This window comes from Neoarius graeffei, chromosome 8 (assembly GCF_027579695.1).
Source record: "Neoarius graeffei isolate fNeoGra1 chromosome 8, fNeoGra1.pri, whole genome shotgun sequence".
Classification (NCBI taxonomy): Eukaryota; Metazoa; Chordata; class Actinopteri; order Siluriformes; family Ariidae; genus Neoarius; species Neoarius graeffei.
Genome location: NC_083576.1, coordinates 54148859 through 54175397, shown reverse-complemented (window position 1 = coordinate 54175397; position 26539 = coordinate 54148859). Strand labels below are relative to the sequence as shown.

General features: G+C 40.2%; 1 protein-coding gene across 4 annotated transcripts; it reads right to left on the bottom strand.

Annotated features, from left to right (window-relative positions):
* Positions 1-25704, bottom strand: pdlim3b (PDZ and LIM domain 3b). 4 transcript variants are annotated; one of them, XM_060927871.1, is made up of 8 exons: positions 25136-25700; positions 19628-19779; positions 16387-16471; positions 9304-9371; positions 8816-9007; positions 8439-8566; positions 1502-1613; positions 1-1339 (listed from the first exon to the last, which is right to left on the bottom strand). In XM_060927871.1, the coding sequence occupies exons 1-8, from the start codon at positions 25226-25228 to the stop codon at positions 1150-1152; spliced, it is 1020 nt and encodes a 339-aa protein (XP_060783854.1). In that variant the 5' UTR covers positions 25229-25700; the 3' UTR covers positions 1-1149. The 4 variants fall into 4 exon arrangements, 3 of the variants coding, with proteins under 3 accessions (XP_060783854.1, XP_060783856.1, XP_060783855.1); XR_009655232.1 differs by having other exon boundaries at positions 1259-1339; positions 1445-1613; positions 25136-25704; XM_060927873.1 differs by lacking the exon at positions 8816-9007 and having other exon boundaries at positions 25136-25696.
* Between the last annotated feature and the right edge of the window lie 835 nt (positions 25705-26539).

Here is a 26539-nt window from a genome sequence, read left to right as displayed (position 1 = left end):
TGCACTTGAAACCGCCCAACTGGGCGGGATTCCTCCCAATCTGGCAACACTGCCAGTATTCCGGAGGGGGTCTACTAGTAGCTATGCCGGATCCAAAGACAGTCCTCCTGTCAGAACATGTGTTGTGAAACGACATAAGATAAAGGTACGTAGAGCTATAGATTCTACATGATAATCATAAATGTAATCATAAAGTCGGCGTGATATCAGTCATGTATTTGCTTGTGAAAGCTTGCGGCTTTCATGTAACTGCCGCCTAGCAACGAGAGGCAAAGGGAAAAGAGGGTAGGCTATCATAGATTCTATTCGGAAGAGATCAACACAATTCTAGACTCCCAGAAGAGGAAGAGCTAGCACTAGAGAGTTCACCGGCGTTTTCATGCGCCATTTCCATTGAGCAGAACCAGAGTAGAACAGCCAGTGAACCGCAGCGTGTTCTTCTGCTGACGTCACAACATGGCCGCGAGCCACGGACCCAGTTTTCTTGCGCTGTGCAATTAAAAGTTGGATATTTGCGTAACAACAGCTTCTTTTCACGTAATTATAACAGAAATCTAACATGTTTGCCATGTTGTATAGTTTATTTAAGAAATTGCATAGAGTCATGTTCGTGTCATCAGCACTTTAACACCGTTTTGGTTAATTATAAAAAAAGATTAATTATGTGGCTACGAAGAGAGTGTCTGTAGAGTCTATTTTCACATTAAACTTTTTACTCTGGCTTTTGAAATTAATGTGTTAATGTTAGGAAATATTAGTTACAATGTTTAAAAAAAAAAATCTGGAACAAATAAATATGACCTTGAGAATAACGGTACATTTTGAATTAGTTTCACATTACATGACAGAAACGTCTTAAATAATTAAAATGTTACACCTGAAAGAACCAGTTTTGTCATTCGAACAAAAACAGCACTGCAAAAATGACAATCTCTCATTTGGCGCTTAATTCGGGCACTGAAACCGTCAAGCAAGCATTCTCTTATACGTTAAAGAGAACCCATCTAGCAACAAAATGTAAATATTTCCCTTCGAGCAGACAAAGCAGACCAGGGTTCAACAAGCAGCAAACATTCCTGCATGCTTCAATGGGTTGCAGCATCAGTAGGCAGTGAAGACTGGAGCTGTAGCGTCTTAACGCTTCGCGTTTTAAGCGTTAGGGTACACGGTGACCAAGTCGTGTCCCTCTGGAGGTCTCATTCGGATTCGAGCGTGAGTCTCACAATACAGCTGTCCCTCCACAAAGAAGTATCCTTTCTGCTTCAGGTTCATGCCACAGTCAGAGCACACAAAGCACGCAGGGTGGCGGAACTTGTCCCGGGCTTTGACTACAGTACCCCTGTCAATCAGCCATATGAGTTAAGATTAGAATTTACATCTCAATTTAGAATTTACGACCATATCTCAAAACGGTGCTGTAGTGTGGAGGAATTGAATGTATTACACTGTGGTTTCTTGCAATAGGTTGGATTCATGCTGAAATATTTGAGGCTGGACTCACACAATGCCATTGCCACATTTGTCACACAGAGGCAGTTTCTGTAGGGAGGCTGCGGCTGCTTGAGGCTTCGTCACTGGAGCTTTGACACTTCTGGTTACCATCGGCTTTGTACCTGTCAAAAATTTCAATAATGCTAACCATACACTAGAAGACTTTGAAAGACGCTGAAAAGACTTGAGTCTGACACCCTTTCACATTTAAAGACAACTCTAAGTGATGAATGACACCTTACACCAACTGAATTTTCCAGCTCTGATTTTGCAAGCACGAGGAATGTTGCAGTGCCGTTATTTGCATGAGCCGAAACTTAAAGCGATTAACCAGGAAATTTTGAAATTACGGGGTTATGAAATGTCAGAATTATACATTAATACAATATCTCATCTCATTATCTCTAGCCGCTTTATCCTTCTACAGGGTCGCAGGCAAGCTGGAGCCTATCCCAGCTGACTACGGGCGAAAGGCGGGGTACACCCTGGACAAGTCGCCAGGTCATCACAGGGCTGACACATAGACACAGACAACCATTCACACTCACATTCACACCTACAGTCAATTTAGAGTCACCAGTTAACCTAACCTGCATGTCTTTGGACTGTGGGGGAAACCAGAGCACCCGGAGGAAACCCACGCGGACACAGGGAGAACATGCAAACTCCACACAGAAAGGCCCTCGCCGGCCACGGGGCTCAAACCCAGTACCTTCTTGCTGTGAGGCGACAGCGCTAACCACTACACCACCGTGCCGCCCTTAATACAATATGTTCGAGACGAAAAAAATTAAAGTGCCATTCCACCATTGGATGTATTCTTTGGCATAAAATACAATATATTTTATGACAACATGACTAGACAGAGAAATCTTTTAGCTTCAAAATGATATATCAAACATAATTTTTTGACAACGACAAGTATATTAATTTTGCGACCAAAGTCACCTACCCTTTTAATTTCCGCGCGGTAGTGAAACGTGATGTCATCGGCAGGTTCCCCTTCTTGTGTACCACGTGTCGGTCTATTTTTAGACCAGGAAACCCCCAAAGTGAGAGAGTCATTTCTCCTCGTATATGGGGGCCAAAAAAATTGCGAAAAATTGAGTTAATCTTTCAGTTAGCTAGATTTATTGGTATTAGCTAGATTTATTGGTATTATTTTTATCGCGTTCTATCCGCCATTGCTGATAATATGTGCCACGTCACGTGGTACACAAGAAGGGGAACCTGCCGATGACATCACGCGCGGAAATTAAAAGGGTAGGTGACTTTGGTCGCAAAATTAATATACTTGTCGTTGTCAAAAAATTATGTTTGATATATCATTTTGAAGCTAAAAGATTTCTCTGTCTAGTGATACCATTTATATATGTTGTCAAAATATATTGTATTTTATGCCAAAGAATACATCCAATGGTGGAATGGCACTTTAAGCAGACTTGAGCTTAAAAAACACGTTAAAGTTGGAGCATCAGTCTGTTGGGCGCAGCCATACTGGATTAGCCAGGATGTATAAGGAGACGAAAAACAAGGGTGGTGCCGCATGATGTCGGATTCCGCACGTCTTCTTCATTCCGTCATGGATCCAAGACGTTTGGCTGAGTGGCTTCATCAAGTAAAGCGAGAACACTTTTTAAAAGGCAGGAAATTGTGCAGTGAGCACTTTACAGAAGATTGTTTTGTGAAGGGGCGGCACGGTGGTGTAGTGGTTAGCACTGTCGCCTCACAGCAAGAAGGTCCTGGGTTCAAGAGGGCCTTTCTGTGCGAAGTTTGCATGTTCTCCCCGTGTCTGCGTGGGTTTCCTCCGGGTGCTCCGGTTTCCCCCAAAGACATGCAGGTTAGGCTAATTTATGGCTCTAAATTGACTGTAGGTGTGAATGTGAGTGTGAATGGTTGTTTGTGTCTATGTGTCAGCCCTGCGATGACCCGGCGACTTGTCCAGGGTATACCCCGCCTCTCGCCCATAGTCAGCTGGGATAGGCTCCAGCTTGCCTGCGACCCTGTAGAACAGGATAAGCGGCTACAGATAATGGATGGATGGATGTTTTGTGAAGGACTTGTATGAAAAAATCACTGGGAAGAAGCGAGACACGAGGCAGAAACGACAACTGAAGCCAGACGCGATCCCGACTTTGTTTCACCACAAAACACTGACACTGGCAGCATGACAGCATACCGTGTTAAGCATCAAACGGATGGAAGATCAGGAGGTAAATATATATATATTTTTAAATAAACAGGCAATAAACTAGCTACTACTTTATTTCGATTCCTTTCCTAATATCGAATTGCGATAATTTTTGTGGAGAAATGCAAACAAATTGGCCGAGAAGTCACGCGAGACCATAAGCTTATACTATAGTCCAGTATAGCATGCACTTGTACACCTCTGCTGTGCTCACGGAAAACGATGTCACGCACAATAGCATTATGGTGGCCTCCCTGACAAAAAATAGTCCCGTCTATGTTCATCACTTTAGTGGTTATATCGTTAAGAACAAATTCAACATGCAGCTCTTTTTTATAAAGGATAGAATAAAGGCCGACTTTTAGCTCCATTTATTTATTTATCTCGTCTCATCTCATTATCTGTAGCCGCTTTATCCTTCTACAGGGTCGCAGGCAAGCTGGAGCCTATCCCAGCTGACTACGGGCGAAAGGCGGGGTACACCCTGGACAAGTCGCCAGGTCATCGCAGGGCTGACACATAGACACAGACAACCATTCACACTCACATTCACACCTACGCTCAATTTAGAGTCACCAGTTAACCTAACCTGCATGTCTTTGGACTGTGGGGGAAACCGGAGCACCCGGAGGAAACCCACGCGGACACGGGGAGAACATGCAAACTCCACACAGAAAGGCCCTCGCCGGCCACGGGGCTCGAACCCGGACCTTCTTGCTGTGAGGCGACAGCGCTACCCACTACACCACCGTGCCGCCTTATTTATTTATTTGCAGGATATTTTCTTTAAGATAATATTGAACACGGTTGATTTTATCAGAACATCAGGACAAAAAAAAATACTGACTTAAGACAGCTATCCTGATCACCTTACGCCAAACAATCAAGATGACAGGAGCGCGACCCGACTCTAGCAAAACTCTCATGATTTTATTCCAACATTGAGCGTTTGTCTGCGACAGTGAAATCACTTGAAAAGTCGTTTGGTGTAAGGCCGGCATAAGTTGTTATTAATGCTCTCAGATAAGTCTTTTAAAATATGAAACTCTCTGCCACACTCAGGTTGTACTCAACATGTAGTTCATTCATTCATCTTCAGTAACCACTTTATCCCGGTATGGTGGATCCTGAAAACTGGGTAAGAGTCAGGAATCTACACATAATTTCAAGTAGCCAGTCCACCTACTGGCATGTTTTTGAACAGTGGGAGGAAACAGACGTGCCTTGTGTTCGAAATCACTCCCTACTCACTATATAGTGGTGCTTGAAAGTTTGTGAACCCTTTATAATGTTCTATATTTCTGCATAAATATGACCAAAAACATCATCAGATTTTCACACAAGTCCTAAAAGTAGATAAAGAGAACCCAGTTAAACAAATGAGATAAAAAATATTATACTTGATCATTTATTTATTGAGGAAAATGATCCAATATTACATGTCTGTGAGTGGCAAAAGTATGTGAACCTCTAGGATTGGCAGTTCATTTGAAGGTGAAATTAGAGTCAGGTGTTTTCAATCAATGGGATGACAATCAGGTGTGAGTGGGCACCCTGTTTTATTTAAAGAACAGGGATCTATCAAAGTCTGATCTTCACAACACATGTTTGTGGAAGTGTATCATGGCACGAACAAAGGAGATTTCTGAGGAGCTCAGAAAAAGCGTTGTTGATGCTCATCAGGCTGGAAAAGGTTACAAAACCATCTCTAAAGAGTTTGGACTCCACCAATCCACAGTCAGACAGATTGTGTACAAATGGAGGAAATTCAAGACCATTGTTACCCTCCCCAGGAGTGGTCGACCAACAAAGATCACTCCAAGAGCAAGGCGTGTAATAGTCGGCGAGGTCACAAAGGACCCCAGGGTAACTTCTAAGCAACTGAAGGCCTCTCTCACATTGGCTAATGTTAATGTTCATGAGTCCACCATCAGGAGAACACTGAACAACAATGGTGTGCATGGCAGGGTTGCAAGGAGAAAGCCACTGCTCTCCAAAAAGAACATTGCTGCTTGTCTGCAGTTTGCTAAAAATCACGTGGACAAGCCAGAAGGCTAAGAGTTTTGTGGATGGATGAGACCAAAATAGAACTTTTTGGCTTAAATGAGAAGCATTATGTTAAGAGAAAGGAAAACACTGCATTCCAGCATAAGAACCTTATCCCATCTGTGAAACATGGTGGTGGTAGTATCATGGTTTGGGCCTGTTTTGCTGCATCTGGGCCAGGACGGCTTGCCATCATCGATGGAACAATGAATTCTGAATTATACCAGCGAATTCTAAAGGAAAATGTCAGGACATCTGTCCATGAACTGAATCTCAAGAGAAGGTGGGTCATGCAGCAAGACAACGACCCTAAGCACACAAGTCGTTCTACCAAAGCATGGTTAAAGAAGAATAAAGTTAATGTTTTGGAATGGCCAAGTCAAAGTCCTGACCTTAATCCAATCGAAATGTTGTGGAAGGATCTGAAGCGAGCAGTTCATGTGAGGAAACCCACCAACATCCCAGAGTTGAAGCTGTTCTGTACAGAGGAATGGGCTAAAATTCCTCCAAGCCGGTGTGCAGGACTGATCAACAGTTACCGGAAACATTTAGTTGCAGTTATTGCTGCACAAGGGGGTCACACCAGATACTGAAAGCAAAGGTTCACATACTTTTGCCAAAACACCTGACTCTAATTTCACCTTCAGATTAACTGCTAATCCTAGAGGTTCACATACTTTTGCCACTCACAGATATGTAATATTGGATCATTTTCCTCAATAAATAAGTGCCCAAGTATAATATTTTTGTCTCATTTGTTTAACTGGGTTCTCTTTATCTACTTTTAGGACTTGTGTGAAAATCTGATGATGTTTTAGGTCATATTTATGCAGAAATATAGAAAATTCTAAAGGGTTCACAAACTTTCAAGCACCACTGTATAGTGGACTATATAGTGAGTTCACCATTTTGTAGTGCTGTCCGAATGTGTAGTGAGAATTATTACACCCTATATAGTGCACTCAAAGTATCCCACAGTGCATCATGAAAAGTAGTGTACAACGATGATCATTAACCAAGCAATATATCCCATCATGCATTGTGGTCACGCTGAAAGAAATCAAATTAAAAGCCTCAAATTTGATTTGATAAAAGGCAGCGGCAAAGAAGAACGTATTCAGCCTTGATTTAAAAGAACTGAAAGATGCAGCAGACACGGAGTACTTTGTATTGATTAATGTGGGAAATACGCTTGGTATAATATGTATTTATTATTTTGAAAACCCACCAGATCTGGCACGTTTTAATTGTGCGACAGACTAGTTTCCAAAAGCATTTTTTCATTTTATCAATGAGCTCACTATATAGTAATTCCCTATATAGCGAGTAGGGAACGAGTGAGTGATTTCGGACACAGGGCCAGACGTGCAAAGCCGGACACAGATAGTAACCCAAGCTCAGGATTGAGCCAGGAGCCCTGGACGTGTGAAGTAGCAACGCTATGCACTGTGTTATCATGCTGTAGCATTTAGTTAAGTGTACGCTAGAGATGAAACAGCAAAACAAGAGACTATAGAGTAGACCTGGGCATTCTATGGCCCGCGGGCCACATCCGGCCCGTTGTGTGTCCCTGTCCGGCCCGCGAGGCCAATTATAAATTACAAAATAAATGGGGAAACCCCCATATTCCGAGTGCAATATAATGGTGCGACTTTTATTTTGAAAGCGCTACGTTCATGTTTACGTTCGAACGTGCGAGCTGTGAGCTGTGCGTGAACGTCAACTGCAACAAGTGAGGATAGCCGGCACGTCGTCAGTCAGGCATGTCAGCTAAATTGTATATATAATAAATAAATGTAAATAATAAATTGCACTGGTTCAATGACTGGTTTTGTTTTCTTCTTTATATGTAGCCTACACCACAATTCCACATAGCCTATGAATAAGTATAATATTAATATTAATTATGTATTGACATGAATATATATTAAGTAGGGTGGATTCAGGTAAATTGGGCCATCAGGTAAACTGGGCCACTTACGCACTGAGCTTTTCATCTCTTCCAATTTTACTGACCAATCACCACAAATGTATTTAAATTGTTGCAACATTACTACTTTATTTGCTTTAAGTCATTTGGATGCCATAATATTTCTGTGATGAATGAATGAATGAATCTTTATTGTCCACAAGTGTGGAAACTTGTCTTGAGTTTCACCACATAAAAAACACATATGACTCCATTTCATGTAAAAATAGTAAGGAATACTACTCTAATAAATAGATGATTAAATTAAGTGTAAAAATTTTAAAATGTAAAAATAGTAAGGAATACTACTCCAATAAATAAATGATTAAATAAATAAAACAAGACTCATCTTGGTTTGCAAAAGTCGCCTATGTGTTGGATACAATTCCCACTTTGTTTATCATATTAACTGCATTGGGAACAAACGATTTCTTGTATAGGTTTTTAATGGCATTTGGTACTCTAAAACGCCTCCCTGGGGGTAAGGGGATGGGCTGGTGTACCCCTAAAAGGCAGGGGGGGGTCTTTCCAAGTTTGCAAAAAAAAGTGGCCCAATTTACCTGAATTCACCCTATATTAAAAAGGTGCGCCTTACATCTGGTCAATAAAATTACAACCTAAATTTATCGTGGCCCTCTGACATAATTTTGGTTTCTCATGTGGCCCCTTGTGAAAAATAATTGCCCACCCCTGCTATAGAGGCTCCATTTTGTATCATTCATACATGTCCTGGTAACTGACCGTCACTCTCTATGTATTCCTGCAAGGCCTTGAAGGAGCCAGATTGGCGAGGCTGATAAGGAGTTTCATGATCTTCCTGCAACATTCGGTACACATCCGAGTCCTCAATGGATGTCAGGGTTTTTCCACTGAGAACAAAAACAGGACAAAAGCACACTAATGTTCCATATAGAGTCGATATCTGCAGTACAAGCTACATAAAAAAAAAAAAAAAACGTGTCCTAAACAGTACTAACTACAGACATGTTTGTGTCCTAAAACACATCATTATAGTACAAAAAAGGCATATCATGTCATATTTATCAATATGGTGTTTATTGTAAATGTATGAGTTGGTTAATTTGAGGTAATGGGAAGTTTAAACAAGCATGAGTTACCTTGTTGCTGGTTTATCAGCTACAGCAGATAACTGAGTGTGCTGTAGAGCTTCTGATAGACTGGCATCTGAGTACATGTTAATGGGGGAATTATACTGAGTGGAACGAGCCAGGGCTTCAATCTGACCGCGATTAGTAACTGGTGCAGTCCCCTGAACTACATTCGGCATCACCCTCTGAGATGTGTTATCTCTGACGTTGAACAGTCGGGGTTATAGAAAGCCATGGTGGAAATAATGTTGGTCAAAGGGACAGCAAGGAGCACAGGAAGGAGAAGAGCCAAAAGGACAGGAGATAATGAAAGAAAGAACGTTAGAAAAGTCCAAACGAAGACGTTAACTTCTACACGAAAATGTGCTGCTCAACATCATACAATGTCTGTATTTGACAGCTTGCACTGGATTACAGCTGAAGCCAAGGTTTGAATTTTATGCTGTTTCTTATTACCCAAAGAGGAGAATGATGTAATCTAGTAATATTCTAATAACCTGCTTTGACCCCCAGGTGTGAAGGGCTTTGGCCTGACATTAAACTGGTGTTCGAAATAGCCAAGGTCCTGTAACACATAAGAAGGGAGGAAGGAGAGTTTAGAGAGCCAGTTAGAGGTTGAAAGTAAGAGAGCAGAAGTCCTCCTAGGTCTTACCAAAAGACATCTGGTCTATTGATGGACTAAGCAAACTCAGTTGAACCTACCGAGGTAAACAGAAACGGTACCTTTGGTGTGAAAAAGAATAATTTAATTCCTTTTTCTAGTTTCATTTTCCTCTCTCCAATCCAAACGGCATAAATTTGATGCACCCTGCATTGCTTATTTGTCATCAACCTGGATTGGAAGGATCTCGGCGGTCTTGCAGGACCTATGAGAACTTCTGGCCCAACAGAAGATGTGTTATAACATAGACATGTGTTAGCGTTCAAGCAGGTTCACTCCAGGATGAAAAGAAACTAGTGAGGCGCTTTCAAAGCTGCTATTCAGACTGTCACTCACCCATTGGGCCTGTCATGCACCAGGCCACGGATTTGTCCATGCAGAGCATCCTGGATGTTGCCCTCAGAGTAGAGGCCTATGGGACTGTTGTAAGAAGAGCTCACCACCTGCCTTTTGTCATCCAGGTTGGCAGCAGCCACAAATGGCTGTGCTCTTCTGTTATGGCCTGTGCCTATTGGCTTAAACTCCTGTATGTTTGGACACATACACACACTGCATGCTGAAGCATAACACGGACCATACATTCTTGAGGCAAAATCACAACACAGTGCACAGTTTCCTTTGATCAGCTTTAATTTATGCTGTTATTCATGATCATGTTTTGCATTTTAAGCTACTTATAGAATATCAGCTACTTCAGATCAGATATTTCTCCCATCGTAAGTCATTCGTTCTGCTCACACACCTCTCATTCATTCATTCATTCGTTCACGTATGCCTTTATTTATTTTCAGTAATTGTTTTATCCTGATCTGATCAGAGTCCTGGTGGATCCAAAGCCAATGGGCCAATCCCAGGTCACACTTTCACACGCTCATTCTCAGGCCCACTTTACACGGGGACGGTCTGAAACAAAAACGCAAAAGTCTGTTTTCGTTCTCACTTTTTTCCGCGTCTACATGACCGTTTTCAAGGAGGAAATCTGCGTCTATACGGTGACGCATAAATGTGTGGAATTCAATTAGATGTGCATGCCAGGCGGCTAGGTGGTGCTGTGAAAGACCTCCGCTATGTCTGCATGCATGCGCAACGTCTTCCGTCTTGTCTGATCTGCACATCTGCGCCGCGAAAACTTTGACTACTCTGCCTATGGTAAGTAAGAAAGTAAGTAAAAAAGTAAGAGCATGCTATACCCGCCTCTGTTCATTAACGGTATATGTGCAGATTCGGTATAGATGTTTGAAGGACTCCTGGACGTTTATTAAAGCTGCCAGAGCAGCTTGAAGGTCCGTTGGATCGATGTAATCAGACATGCTCTTACTTTTTTACTTACTTTCTTACTTCCCGGGCTGGCATGTACAGTATATGACATGTATGACGTAAACGCGTACCCGACGTGAGCAGATCCGAGCAGAGTTTCGTGTATTGGGTAGTTTAGACGGATATGCAACGGGGGCTGTTTTTAACTTATCCACTCTAGAAGGCGTTTTCAATTTTTTCCGTTTTTCAGCCTCGGAAACGCCGTCCCCGTGTAGACGAAAGGCACTTCCGATAAAATATTTAGTCTTTTTACCCGACAGCGTCCTCGTGTAAACGGGCCCTCACGCATAACCAGTTCACCTACTGGCGTGTTAGACACTGGAGCTATGGGATAAGGTGGCTATGCTACCCACTGTGCTATCCTACCTCTTATTCTCTTTATGTCGCTCTTAATCCATCCACCACTTCGGTCATAGAAATGATGTATACGCAATCACTGAATCCTTGCGAATGCTATGTTTTGTTTTTATTTAGTTTCAGTCAGAATAAATCATATTTAGTTATATTTATTCATTTTAGTGAAAACATTGCAAAATTCAGTCAAATAAAATTATAACATTGTTAGTTAAGGTTAGATTATTATTATTATTATTATTATTACCTGTCAACTAGTTCATCTAATTTCTCTCTGATGAGTGGAAACATTTGCAAAGCTTATAACAGACTTCAGTGGTGCTTGAAAGTTTGTGAACCCTTTAGAATGTTCTATATTTCTGCATAAATATGACCTAAAACATCATCAGATTTTCACACAAGGCCTAAAAGTAGATAAAGAGAACCCAGTTAAACAAATGAGACAAAAATATTATACCTGGTCATTTATTTATTGAGGAAAATGATCCAATATTACATATCTGTGAGTGGCTTTGCTTTCAGGCATACACACACGTTTTTTTCCTGTCCAAGATTGAGCTCATTTTGGTCCTCTTTTTACAATACTTTTTCAAAAGCTCTAAACAAACTGGTGCTTTCGAGCCCTTTAACCTCCATCTTTGGTGTGCCTGAAGATTTCACACACTTCACCAACAGGGAAAACAATTCTATCGCTTTCGCATCTTTGGTAGCCCGCAGACGTATTTTACTTCATTGGAAGGATAAGAATCCTTCCTCCCCTAACTCTTGGCTAAAGGACCTAATGTCATTCCTATACTTAGAAAAAATCAAGTACAGTATTAGGGGGTGCTCCGACAAATTTTATAAAACTTGGAATCCCATTCTTTCCTTAATCGATTCCACTCCCTCTTTAGATGATTAATGATTATGATGGATGGTGCTAATTAAGATGGTGTGTGTGTGTGCATATGCATATATATGTATATATCCTGTCAGGATTCTGAAAGAAGCCAGTGATTGTCTTTGATTCGATGTAATGGTGGTCGAGCTCCAGGCATAGCATATACATGTTGTTTTAGTTAACTAATTGGTTTTTTTTTTCTTCCAAGCATTTTGGACTCCTCTAAATGTCCCTTTTTATTTTGTTTTTGGTTGGTTTAGCTACTGTTCACCCCTCCTGTTTTTTTTTTGGGTGGGGAGAGAGTTGTGTTTGCTTATCAGCATTATTACTCATTATTATTTGATTAAGTTATGTAAATGTGACTCTCTAGGTAGGGGGAGGGGGTTGTTGGTGTTCTAAAAGGGGGAAAAATGGGTGAAATGTATCCTTTCTGATTGAACATGGATTGTATATTGGCAACCCAATAAAGATATATACGTTAAAAAAAAGTACTTTGCTTTCAGTATCTGGTGTGACCCCCTTGTGCAGCAATAACTGCAACTAAACGTTTCTGGTAACTGTTGATCAGTCCTGCACACCGGCTTGGAGGAATTTTAGCCCGTTCCTCCGTACAGAACAGCTTCAACTCTGGGATGCTGGTGGGTTTCCTCACATGCACTGCTCGCTTCAGGTCCTTCCACAACATTTTGATTGGATTAAGGTGAGGACTTTGACTTGGCCATTCCAAAACATTAACTTTATTCTTCTTTAACCATTCTTTGGTAGAGCGACTTGTGTGCTTAGGGTCGTTGTCTTGCTGCATGACCCACCTTCTCTTGAGATTCAGTTCATGGACAGATGTCCTGACATTTTCCTTTAGAATTTGCTGGTATAATTCAGAATTCATTATTCCATCAATGATGGCAAGCCCGTCCTGGCCCAGATGCAGCAAAACAGGCCCAAACCATGATACTACCACCACCATGTTTCACAAATGAGATAAGGTTCTTATGCTGGAATGCAGTGTTTTCCTTTCTCCAAACATAACACTTCTCATTTAAACCAAAAAGTTCTATTTTGGTCTCATCTGTCCACAAAACATTTTTCCAATAGCCTTCTGGCTTGTCCACGTGATCTTTAGCAAACTGCAGATGAGCAGCAATGTTCTTTTTGGAGAGCAGTGGTTTTCTCCTTCCAACCCTGCCATGCACACCATTGTTGTTCAGTGTTCTCCTGATGGTGGACTCATGAACATTAACATTAGCCAATGTGACAGAGGCCTTCAGTTGCTTAGAAGTTACCCTGGAGTCCTTTGTGACCTCGCTAACTACTACTCGCCTTGCTCTTGGAGTGATCTTTGTTGGTCGACCACTCCTGGGGAGGGTAACAATGGTTTTGAATTTCCTCCATTTGTACACAATCTGTCTGACTGTGGATTGGTGGAGTCCAAACTCTTTAGAGATGGTTTTGTAACCTTTTCCAGCCTGATGAGCATCAACAACGCCTTTCCTGAGCTCCTCAGAAACCTCCTTTGTTCGTGCCATGATACACTTCCACAAACGTGTTGTGAAGATCAGACTTTGATAGATCCCTGTTCTTTAAATAAAACAGGGTGCCCACTCACACCTGATTGTCATCCCATTGATTGAAAACACCTGACTCTAATTTCACCTTCAAATTAACTGCTAATCAGAAATATAGAAAATTCTAAAGGGTTCACAAACTTTCAAGCACCACTGTACATCAGTATTAGTGAACAGTCTTATAGCAGCAATAAATACAGTTATGGGGAAAAAGAACACCCTCCTGTTTTTATTTATCGGGGTTTAAATAATAGTGTGGTCCTCAACAACTTCTATAAACAAACAAATAACCTCAGGTGACAAAAACCACAATCGATTTCAAAATGTCGTCATTTTCTCCCAAAAAGTAAACCCACATTCAGAAACTATCCATCCATTATCTATACCGCTTATCTGTCAGAGTCGTGGGGGAAGCTGCAGCCAGTCCCAGCCATATTCAAGCAAGACATTCAGTAACCAGGTGGGAAAAATAAGTACACCCTTCCTACTTCAACAATTAGCAGTCAACTATTCTTATTGAAATGCATAAGAATCATCAAGAAGTATGACTACATCTATAAAAGCCGAACTTTTGGCACTTCGGTGTTCTGGAGCAGGTGTGTTTGTGTGTGTACATCATGCCAAGAAGAAAGAACATCAGCAGCCATGACCTCATAGAAGCAATTGTTGCTGCTCATCAATCTGAAGAGGGTTATAAGGCCATCTCCAAACAATTTGAAATTCACCATTCTATAGTAAGAAGGATTGTTTCCAAATGGAAAGCCTTCAAGACAGTTGTCAATTTTCCAAGGAGTGGGTGCTCCCACCAAATTTAGCCCAAGGTCAGACTGTTTAATATTCAAAGATATACAGTTCTGTGAAAAAGTATTTGCTCCTTCCTGGTTTGTTATATATTAAAATATTTCATGTCATCAAACTAATTTTAATATTAGACAAAGATAGCCCAGGTAAACAAAAAAAAAATGCAGTTTTCAAATGATGAGTTCATTTATTGATGGAAAAGTTACCCAACCCTACCTGGCCCTATGTGAAAAACTAATTATCCCCTCAACCAATTAACCAAATTTAATTGATAATTGGGTTCAATTTCACTAGCCACACCCAGTCATGATTAGTGCCAGACCTGTTCAATCTAAATATCACATAAATAGAACCAGGCTGGTAATGTCAAGTCAGCTAATACTGTAGATCTTAAAAAGATGCCGCGAAGTAAAGAATTACAAAAACAGATGCGCAACAAAATAATTGAAATCTATCAGTCTGGAAAGGGTTACAAGGCTATTGTCAAGGCTCTAGGACTCCAGTGAACCACACTGAGAGCCGTTATCTACAAATGGAAAAAAGCCTTGGAACTGCGGTGAGCCTTCCCAGGAGCGGCCGGTGGACTGATGAGTCAAAAATAGAACTTTTTGGAAGACATGGGGCCTGGTACATCTGGCGTAAGGCTAACACAGCATTCCAAAATAAGAGCATCATACCAAGTCAAACACGGTGGTGGAAGTGTGACGGTCTGGGGCTGTTTTTCTGCTTCAGGACCTGGATGACTTGCTATAATTGATGGAACCATGAATTCTGCTGTCTACCAGAAAATCCTGAAGGAGAATGTCTGCCCATCAGTTCATGACCTCAAGCTCAAGCGCAGCTGGGTTATGCAGCAGGACACTGATCCGAAGCACACAAGTAAGTCCACGTCTGAATGGCTCAAATACTTTATCACAGCACTGTAAAGAAAAATCAAGAGCTATAATATGTGACCTACAGGCCCCTGCAAGCACATTCAATGCTGATTTTCATGATAGCACAGTCATAAAAAGACCTAACAGCTATGTTTTTCATGGAACAGTGACGAGAGAGGAAAAAAAACCCTATTCTTTCCAAGAATAATATGAAGGCATGATTTAGATTTGCAAAATTGCATCTGAACCAACCACAGAAGTTCTGGAACAATATCCTTCGGTCTGATGAGACCAAGATAGAGGTGTTTAGTCATCATGTACAGCACCGTGTTTGGCCAAAAAAAAAGTCTTTGTTTATAGAAGTTGGTGAGGACCATACAATCATTATTTAAGCCCTGGGAAATAAAAACATAGAACTGAAAGAGGGTGTAGTTTCTTTTCCCCCATAATCGCAATCGCTAACATTAAATTAGCCATAACTATAAACTAGACTGAAATTCTAAATGTTATTTGTATGGTCCATGAATGTTTTATATGCTGCTAAGAACACACAATGGGCCATGTCTGGAGTCCATTAGTCTGAGGTGGGCTTTCTTACTGGTGCAGCTTTGACAGCCCAAAAGACAAACTGTTCACTTTTAGAAGTCTCGTTTTTGTCACTAGTTGCTAATGACCTAATCTATGATTTAGTAATGAAACAATTTCCATATAAATCAAAGGGGAAATGACAAAAAGATATAAAAGTTGGTCAGAGTCAGAATTTGCTTCGAGGCGATAAAAGTGTGGAAATGATAGAAAATTAGTGGTTATGAAAAGAAATTGATTGAAAAAGCATGCGTGCACAATACAAGCCTGGATCTGCCTCGAAGCTGATTGTTAGCCATGATTGAAGGAAATATCAAGGCAGTTAAGATTTTATTGTGGGTCCTGTTAGCCAAGAGTAAGACTACACTGCTTGTAAATCAACGAGTCCTCCCTTCCATCAAATAAAGCACAGCGATGGCAGTTAATCTCTTTCATATTTCTCATGCACTTAAGCATTCCAGAAAAAATACACAGAGAAGCCTCTGTTACTTTATATGAAAGCAGAACAGCATGGTTGCACATGCGGCTCTTTGCTGCTTTCTTACTTGTTGCTCTGCTTCCAGGTTGACTTTGAATGGGTGTGCTTTGCCCTCCTCTATGACTTGTGGTGACCAGAGTTTGGTTTCCGGCCTGCAAGACACACAGTCTGATTAAAAAAATGTGCCACATGAAACAATATGATCAATTTGGAAGAGGTTACGGAAGGAGTTTAATAGCATCCAGGTTATAACTTGCAGAAGTGGATAGTAACGAAGGACATTTACTTGAGTACGTTACTTCTTGAGTATCTGTACTTTACTTGATTATTATTTTTTTTTTTAGCAATTTATGACTTTAACTTCACTACATTTGAAAGACAAATATCATACTTTTCACTCCACTACATTTCTATCAAGGTCCTCGTTAATCGTTACTATGAAGCAACTTTGAAAGTGGATGTTTTTTTTTTCTTTTCTTTTCTAAAACGTGATTGTTTTTTTTGCAGGTTACACTGAGACAGCCTGTCAGTAATCACTAGGGTCACATCACGTCCATAGACTGGATAAAAACAAGTTCAGTGATTTCTCAGCAGTATTATTTAACACGATCAGTTGATGGCCGAATGGAAGGAGGCGGTTCTTCTGGGGAATACACATACCCATGGCCATACCTAGAACCCATGTTTCAGTTTTCTGAAAGGACTAAAGATTCATTTTGTTTCAAATGTTTACAACCCCGATTCCAAAAAAGTTGGGACAAAGTACAAATTGTAAATAAAAACGGAATGCAATGATGTGGAAGTTTCAAAATTCCATATTTTATTCAGAATAGAACATAGATGACATATCAAATGTTTAAACTGAGAAACTGTATCATTTAAAGAGAAAAATTAGGTGATTTTTAAATTTCATGACAACAACACATCTCAAAAAAGTTTGGACAAGGCCATGTTTACCACTGTGAGACATCCCCTTTTCTCTTTACAACAGTCTGTAAACGTCTGGGGACTGAGGAGACAAGTTGCTCAAGTTTAGGGATAGGAATGTTAACCCATTCTTGTCTAATGTAGGATTCTAGTTGCTCAACTGTCTTCGGTCTTTTTTGTCGTATCTTCCGTTTTATGTTTTCTATGGGTGAAAGATCTGGACTGCAGGCTGGCCAGTTCAGTACCCGGACCCTTCTTCTACACAGCCATGATGCTGTAATTGATGCAGTATGTGGTTTGGCATTGTCATGTTGGAAAATGCAAGGTCTTCCCTGAAAGACACGTCGTCTGGATGGGAGCATATGTTGCTCTAGAACCTGGATATACCTTTCAGCATTGATGGTGTCTTTCCAGATGTGTAAGCTGCCCATGCCACACGCACTAATGCAACCCCATACCATCAGAGATGCAGGCTTCTGAACTGAGCGCTGATAACAACTTGGGTTGTCCTTCTCCTCTTTAGTCCGAATGACACGGCGTCCCTGATTTCCATAAAGAACTTCAAATTTTGATTCGTCTGACCACAGAACAGTTTTCCACTTTGCCACGGTCCATTTTAAATGAGCCTTGGCCCAGAGAAGACGTCTGCACTTCTGGATCATGTTTAGATACGGCTTCTTCTTTGAACTATAGAGTTTTAGCTGGCAACGGCGGATGGCACGGTGAATTGTGTTCACAGATAATGTTCTCTGGAAATATTCCTGAGCCCATTTTGTGATTTCCAATACAGAAGCATGCCTGTATGTGATGCAGTGCCGTCTAAGGGCCCGAAGATCACGGGCACCCAGTATGGTTTTCCGGCCTTGACCCTTACGCACAGAGATTCTTCCAGATTCTCTGAATCTTTTGATGATATTATGCACTGTAGATGATGATATGTTCAAACTCTTTGCAATTTTACACTGTCGAACTCCTTTCTGATATTGCTCCACTATTTGTCGGCGCAGAATTAGGGGGATTGGTGATCCTCTTCCCATCTTTACTTCTGAGAGCCGCTGCCACTCCAAGATGCTCTTTTTATACCCAGTCATGTTAATGACCTATTGCCAATTGACCTAATGAGTCGCAATTTGGTCCTCCAGCTGTTCCTTTTTTGTGCCTTTAACTTTTCCAGCCTCTTATTGCCCCTGTCCCAACTTTTTTGAGATGTGTTGCTGTCATGAAATTTCAAATGAGCCAATATTTGGCATGAAATTTCAAAATGTCTCACTTTCGACATTTGATATGTTGTCTATGTTCTATTGTGAATACAATATCAGTTTTTGAGATTTGTAAATTATTGCATTCCGTTTTTATTTACAATTTGTACTTTGTCCCAACTTTTTTGGAATCGGGGTTGTACTTTGTTTGCCGAAAACGAACCACATCACGGCCTACAAAAACTCACCGTCCAACCTGCAGAAGTACATTGAAGTATGTAAACATTTTATTCCAAGAGAAAGCTTGCAATGAAATCGCCTGTGCTTTTAGAGCTAGCGATAATGTTGCAATAGTTATGCAGTCTGGTTAGTCAAATAACTTTATATGGATTTGCCCGCCGAGTTGTCCACGGCTAACGTTTACACATAGCTAGTTAACTTGGACACTGTTAGTTAGCATGTACAAACGGAGTTATGCTAACATGAATAACGTTAACTTATCTGAAGTCCTTTAAGAAACATGTTTTAGCATAATCTTGCCAGAGAAACAGAATGTAGAAATCTTTCTTTTCTAGTAGCGTTAGCTACGCAATATGATTTTGAGTTTGAAAAGAGTTTGCTAGCATGTCAGGTGGAGCTTCACTGACTAACTAGCTTAACATTAAACCACCATGATGGCACAGCATGCGTTCATTTTCTGAATTCGCATTTCTGTCTTTGGTAACAGCATTAGGTTTTGTAAGCGTTGTGGCAATAATACAACGATGCGTTGACAGAAAATGTACTTTTAATACTTAAGTATTTTTAAAAGCAAGTACTTTAACTTAAGTAAAAATTAGACTGGACAACTTTCACTTGTATCGGAGTAACATTTGACCAGTGGGATCTGTACTTTGACTTAAGTTGGGTACTTTGTCTACCTCTGATAACTCGTATCAGTAAACATCAAAACCTCAACAAGGCCTTTATTATATCTAACAAGCCCTGGCTGGACCATCAGCCATCATCATCTTTTCTTACCTTTTAGTACATGATGCAATAAAACAGATGTGGCATAATGACAGGAAAGATACAAAGTGTAACCCGACACAAACCTGTCGTTTAGCTCTGAATCGAAGTGATAATGGCATCTTCAAAAACAACCTTAAGTCTTTAATGATGTCATGCCTTCATCATCCTCACCTCTCTATTTTGAGGCACAGCTGATTAGTAGATTCTTTTATCTTGTTCTGGGCATCAGTGTGAGTCATCCCTTCTGCTGGGACTCCGTCAATAGCTAGGATGACATCTCCTGGGCACAGGTTAACCAGCGAGGCCTTACTGCCAGGAGTCACCTAAAATCAGTGTTTAGTGGGGTTGTAAAGTTGCACAATGATCATACAGGGCATAAAATATTGGGAAAAGCCATAATTATACTGTGTTTCTATGAAGCAACTCATAAATAGAATGATACTTTAAAGTTATTACTTGCCTCGTCCAGACAGAAAGTCGTCTATAAATAGTGAAGTGCATGTGTCAATTGAAGTGTAGTATCACCCGCTGAGGGGCTAAAGCTCGGCCCATTGGTGGCTCACTGATCTAACCCCTGTGGCATTCACTGCCCTCCAGTAGATCTGTCTCTGCTTCATTACTGGATCCTGACATCAGTCCTTACTTGTCTCATCCTTCACTCTTCTTTTCCCTGACCAGCTCATTTCTCAGGTATTTTTCTCACCCTGCAGACATTTATCTCATTTGCCTGATGTGTTGGTCTTCTACCTGAGGCTGTGACTAATCTGGACTGATAAGATCCTACTCCATCATTTTTTTTTTCAGCTCTGTGCCTCTCCCAAGAGGGATTTAAATCATGGCAACTACTAAAGACGACAGGGTTTAGTTTCCCGTCGTTGGTGTTAATGTCTTAAGCGTATTTTGACCTCCTGATTTATTAGCTGAAGATAGCATTGAGTACAATAGGGCGATACACATGCTTGTGTATTTAACATGTTCACTGACAACATTGTTATAGTATCGCCCATCTATCATCATCATCACATGACCATCATCTGCTCACCAGACCAGAGGTTTTGATGAGGCAGGCTGTGATAAGCAAAGCCTTTGTTGTATTGGAGGTAGGATGCAGTCCGAATGCTGTACTGCTACACACTCTGCTTTCTTGCAAACACCTGGTACTATCGTGCTATAGCCAAAATGGCAGATAATTGCTGTAGAATTGTATACCAACAGCACTTTTGAACAAACAAAGAAAATCAGATTGGTCCCATGATACCACTCGAACAAATGACCAACATGGATTTCTTCGATGGAAATGAGGATGCAGAGCAGCTGTTAGTAAGGCTGAACTGTAAATATCATCGAAAAGCACATGAGCCCATTTTGGTTGGAGAGAACAACTGTTGCCTGTGTTCAAAATTCAGACTTCAAGGTGAGGGAAATAGAACAAAGGTCCAGGGCAAAAAAGAAGTTTATTCAAGTGTGCTTCCAGTATACTTATTTTAAACTAAAAATAAGAGAGAGTATGTATTCAGTTTACTTTTTATTTACTTAGCAGAGATTATACTTAATAAAGTTATACTTAAGTATACTTGCCTTTTACTGAAAAGTATATAGAAAAGTCTAAGTATATTAAGCTTATACTTAAACTTTTGATCAAGATATACTTAACAAAAGTGTAATAGAGTCTTAAAATATCTGTGCCTTATGTTTAAGTGTACTTGCCCTGTAGTTGTGTCAAGCTTGGATGTCAATTTCAGTTGTCATTGCCATGTTTTTATACTTTGGCATTTAATACAATGTTGCTTTAAAATTTGATTTTTAAAGAACATGAATATGTTCTTAATCCTGAGTATCTGTTGTTATTTTGTGAATTCTTACCTTTATAACTTCATTGTAACTTAAGGTACAAAACACAAAAGATGTCTACTGGTAGTGTGCATGAGGTAAGGGTTAGGGCTAGAAAACTAAGAGTATACCTAGAAGGGTAATTGCAGTATACTTCAAAACTAAAAAGTGGACTAGATGTACAGTATATAACCAGTAACTAATAGTATATTTCTAATATAAAGTATACTTTAGTAAACTAAAAAGTGGACTAGAAGTGTGTAACAAGTAAACCAATAGTATATTTCCAGTATAATACAAAGTATACCTTAGTAAACTAAAAAGTGGATTAGAAGTATAAAACAAGTAAACCAATAGTATATTCCCAGTATACTACAAAGTATGCTTTAGTAAACTAAAAAGTTGACTACAAGTATAAAACAAGTGAACTCGTAGTACATTTCCAGTATACTACAAAGTATACTTTAGTAAACTGAAAAGTGGAATAGGAGTATAAAACAAGTAAACCAAAAGTATATTTCCAGTATATTGCAAAGTATACTTTAGTAAACTAAAAAGTGGAATAGGAGTATAAAACAAACTCATGGTATATCTCCTGTATACTATGAAGTATGCTTTTGTAAACTAAAGAGTGGATTACAAGTATAGAACTCATAAACTATTAGTATATAAGTTTACTTGTGGTCTTACTTGCAGTACAAAATAAAAAAATACTAGTTGTATACTCAGAGGTTACTTCTCTTAGACTTAAAGTATACTTTTTATAAACTAAAAGTGGGCCAATTTAGTCCCAAGAAGTATTAGATTAGTTTACTTACAAGTCTACTGTAAGTACATGGATATCAGTATACTTGGTACACAAAAGTATACTTAAGGAAATATACTTTAACTTTACTTAAGTATACAGTACTTAATAAAAATGAATTTGAAGTATACTTCTTTTTGATAAGGGCATGTTTGAACAAATCATGTCATTGTGCGATATTACAACAAGGGGAAAAAAGGAAAAGGATTTTGTTATGGGTTCATGGTTGTCATTCTTTCCTTACAATTTATTTCATTTATGTAGGTCGATATTGGAAGAAACCAGCAGAAACATAGCAGCCTACTCACAGCTGAAGGTTGCCATGATGTCATCGCACAGGCATCGAGGTTAAAAAAACAAAACAAAACAAAAAAACCCACTCGTATCCATTTTTTTGGGTGCATTTTGTGGAAAGAAGCACCACAACTGTGTAAATTAGCCTTTCATTTGTACTATAGTGTTATATCTAGGATTATGTTAAGTCTTACAGTTAAGTCTTATGTTAAGGCTTACAGTTCTCACAACTCACTCATATCATAATCCTTCTAAATACTGTTTACTTAGAATCTGATCTTCTACTTGACTAAGTAAATTGTAGAAGAAAAAGCTTTAGACTGAGAGAATGACGTCACTAAATCTGTCTGCTGAAAGCATCTGGCCAACCAAACACAGACAGAAAAACAGACCTTACAGAAAAAATAGAACCTTACGGTTATCTGCTGATTTTCTCTAAATTAGATACATTTCAACCATTCTGATGTAATTTAAGGTTGTTTGTTTTTCATTATATACAATTTATATGAAATTTCACAACTGGACCACTGTTCATTGCTTATAATTTATGATTTAATCACAGACCTATAATTAGTATTCCCTAGCCATAATTCAAGTGCGGTGGAACTCAACTGAACTTGGACAAAGCGAATGAATGAAAACCAGGTCTCTTGCTTGCCTCAGTCACTTGTCATTATACTATTCATTATACAGTCAGATATCATACACTAAGTCTATCAAAGCTTATGAATGAATGCATTGTGTAGGAGGTACAAAATCACCAGCTGTCACCCGAGATGAGTTTTCACAGAATGAGTCTGAGTTATGTCTCAACTGCAGCTATTTTCAAGCATAAAGCTTTATTATCCTGAACGCAGGCTTACACCTCCTCAAACAATCATAAAACGTGTTGCCAAATCTATACAGAATTTCATCATTTGTTATGGTAAGTTAGCACCTGTCTGATTATTGAATAAGGGAGCAGTACAGGGATGCTAATAAAATAGGGATACCCCGTAATCAAGTAACCCCTGGCCAGTATGAGCAGGGCTGTGATGGAAAGCCAGTTTAAAGGGAAAAAAAAAGATTAAAAAATATTGTTTTGCTGTTTATTACCTTCCACTTAGTAAAACAGTCCATCAAAGTTACATAGCAGTGGAAGGAACTGCGTGCACATTTTATCACTTACTGCAGAAAGATAATGTCAGTATCGATCCCCCGTAGCAACATTGCCCAATTTCGTGTCACAATAAAAGTGAGAATGATTCAGCTTAAAACGAGACAAGGTGACTGTAACATCTTTTCATGTTAGATTGAATAACAGCAACTGCCTGTCAATTGCTGTCAAGAAAAAAAAATACACAGTAGAAGGATTTTTACGGTCAGTTATAGAGATTCAGAGCATCAAGCAGCTACTCAGGAATAACTCGAAATTATTCAATTGAACAAGCAGGATGAAGATTGTGGGGTATTTTTTTTTCTTTTCCCCACCCAGAGAAACTATATCTACTACCACATAGTTAACCTTCCACTGTTCATAACGTTCCAACTTCAGCAGATGACTAAGGAGCTGTGGGATTGAGGGACCCGCAAATCACTGAGCAACAGGTGTGGAGAAGCCCTCTGGAGTCAAATTGTGGACATGTGTGTGTGTGTGTGTGGGTGGGTGGTGAGTGGGTGTTGGGTAGGGAACTTGGGGAGGGGGCATGATTTTACCTTGTATATCGTGGTGAGGACCAAATATGTCTACAAGGATATGACAAGAATATCTGACAGTTTTGACCTTGTGGATGTTGTTGAGAGAAAAAAAAAAAAAAACCTAATCGGCCAGGTGAGGTTTCGGTGTAGGCACGTTAATAATTAATTAAGTAGCTACGGTAATAATGGGGTCAGTGGAAGGTCCTCACAAGGCGAGTGAGAGAGCGAGAGAGAGAGAGAGCGAGAGAGCATTAGTCTGGTTTAGTGATAGCATAATCCTTCCCTATATTTAGCAGTACCATGAGGGTAGACAATCCATGCATTTCCAGGGTAATGAATGTTATGAAAACCAGCCAGACAAGCTGATATTCATAAAAAAGTGGAGCAATCAGTGACTGATTCATCATCTGAAATCTAAAAAAGAAACCCAAAAACGATTTATCCTGTAGCATATGTAAACTATAGAGGGGTTAAAATCATATAAAAAGTTATAACTTAGGCTTATAGCTTTCTTTGTTCGAAGAGCTGTCCATATATTAAATTATTTGGCTGATGAAAGTCGATTTTCACATGGTAGATTTCAATAGAATCCAAAACTGCACATACTTTATGGCATTATCTTTATGTTGTGTAACTATTTTATATTTTCTTATACCACCATATTGCATTTCATCACTCCCCTTATGTGAAATACTGCGATGCTACAGACATGACTCGATCCTCTTTTTTTTTTTTTGGCAAAGACTTTGTGAGTTTAAGATTGCAAATTCATTTGATTCGTAAAACAACGATGGTGTGTATTATCATGTTGAACATATATACACTCACGCTTCATGTGGTTCAGATCTACGTACTCCATATGTATTCCAGCCCTTTGGCTTCACACTCCTCAGTTGACGTAAAGAGAAAAGATGTATTGTTTTGCAGTTCTACCCACACGTTTCTCCTGCCTGTGCCTCTCCTGGCCAGCACATCTAAGGCATTCCTATCTCTGTAAGCCTCTCGACCCCTGCTGGAGTGTGTGATGAAGCCCAGATTGTACAGTAGCAAAATGCCTGCTTATTATCACTCACCCTGGTGATGATTAGAGGTTGGTTGAAATCTTTGCCACCACACAGTCGAAATCCCCACGGGGCAGGCCCTTCCAGCAACACGTTTTGCGGCATGTCTGTGCTTCGTTCTGCTTGTTTTCTTGTTCCTCGTTTTGTTCCTGTCTTTCGCTCTTCACCCGAGGACAGGGTAGTAGGAGCAGCAGCTGCACGACTGCAAGAATCAGCTGTTCCTCTGTATCTAGACACAACAACACTGATTGGCAGTCAGTGTCTGTGCCTTTTATGTGTGTCAGTCAGAGAGGTGGATGCCAGGATGCCCCACCTCTCAGAGTGAGATCATGCAGCAAACTGAAGGGCTGAGGTAGTGCACTACAGCATGTTCTCTCTCTCTCTCTCTCTCAATTTACCTTGCTACTCATCCATTCACTCTATATGCCACTCTAGCTGTCTACTCAAGAGTTTTCTCCTCTTTCTCTCTGACATCTGTGTAGACGGGACAGGATCATCACTCACACATCACTCACCAACTCAAAGATATGCCATACGTCAGAGACTTGGCCTACAGAGAAGATCAAGCAAACGCATCGGCTTGCCGTCTCAGTTATTCAGTGCAAGTTTGAAGGTGTCAGAAATGAAGAGGTCACTGAAGCTACTCTGACCCTGATTCTGATTCAGAACTGGTGAGAGATGGATCACCTGGAGCAAAGCATAAGCTCCACTTTGAAAGGCTGCATGCCACAGTAACACTATACAGGTATTACATGGCACCCGAGATCAATGCTGACATATTTTTACCTATTCGTCATTCCTGCATGATCTTACATGCAGTTTCCCTCCTGGAGCAACCGCATAAGACCTCAAACTCACCATTCATCTTCATATATCCTTTTGTGTCTAATCTTTTTGACTTATGTTATCCAGGGAAAGGTCCCTGTAGCCGGTTTATCTTATGCTCACCAACTGAAGCACAAGTTTCAGCAAAATAAACCAAGATTCATTCTGTACTTTATGACAAGTCTTTACTGCGTGTGAGATGTTAAAGGGTGGCTGTTCTGTTTATGAACAGAGATCTCCTTGGTTGTATTTCAGACTTGAACAACTCCTTATTTGGTTGAGCCTTCAGGCTACGGTACTGAACTAGATTCTCTCTCTGGTGAGAAGGGATGATGCTGAACTAGGACAAAACTTTTTGACTTTTATTTCCCTGATAAATATGTTTTAAACTTAATTCCATAAGGTGCTAAAGAAACAATTATATTCCTCAGTATGTAAAATGGGGACGGCATGGTGGTGTAGTGGTTAGCACTGTCGCCTCACAGCAAGAAGGTCCTGGGTTCGAGCCCCGTGGCCGACGAGGGCCTTTCTGTGCGGAGTTTGCATGTTCTCCCCGTGTCCGTGTGGGTTTCCTCTGGGTGCTCCGGTTTC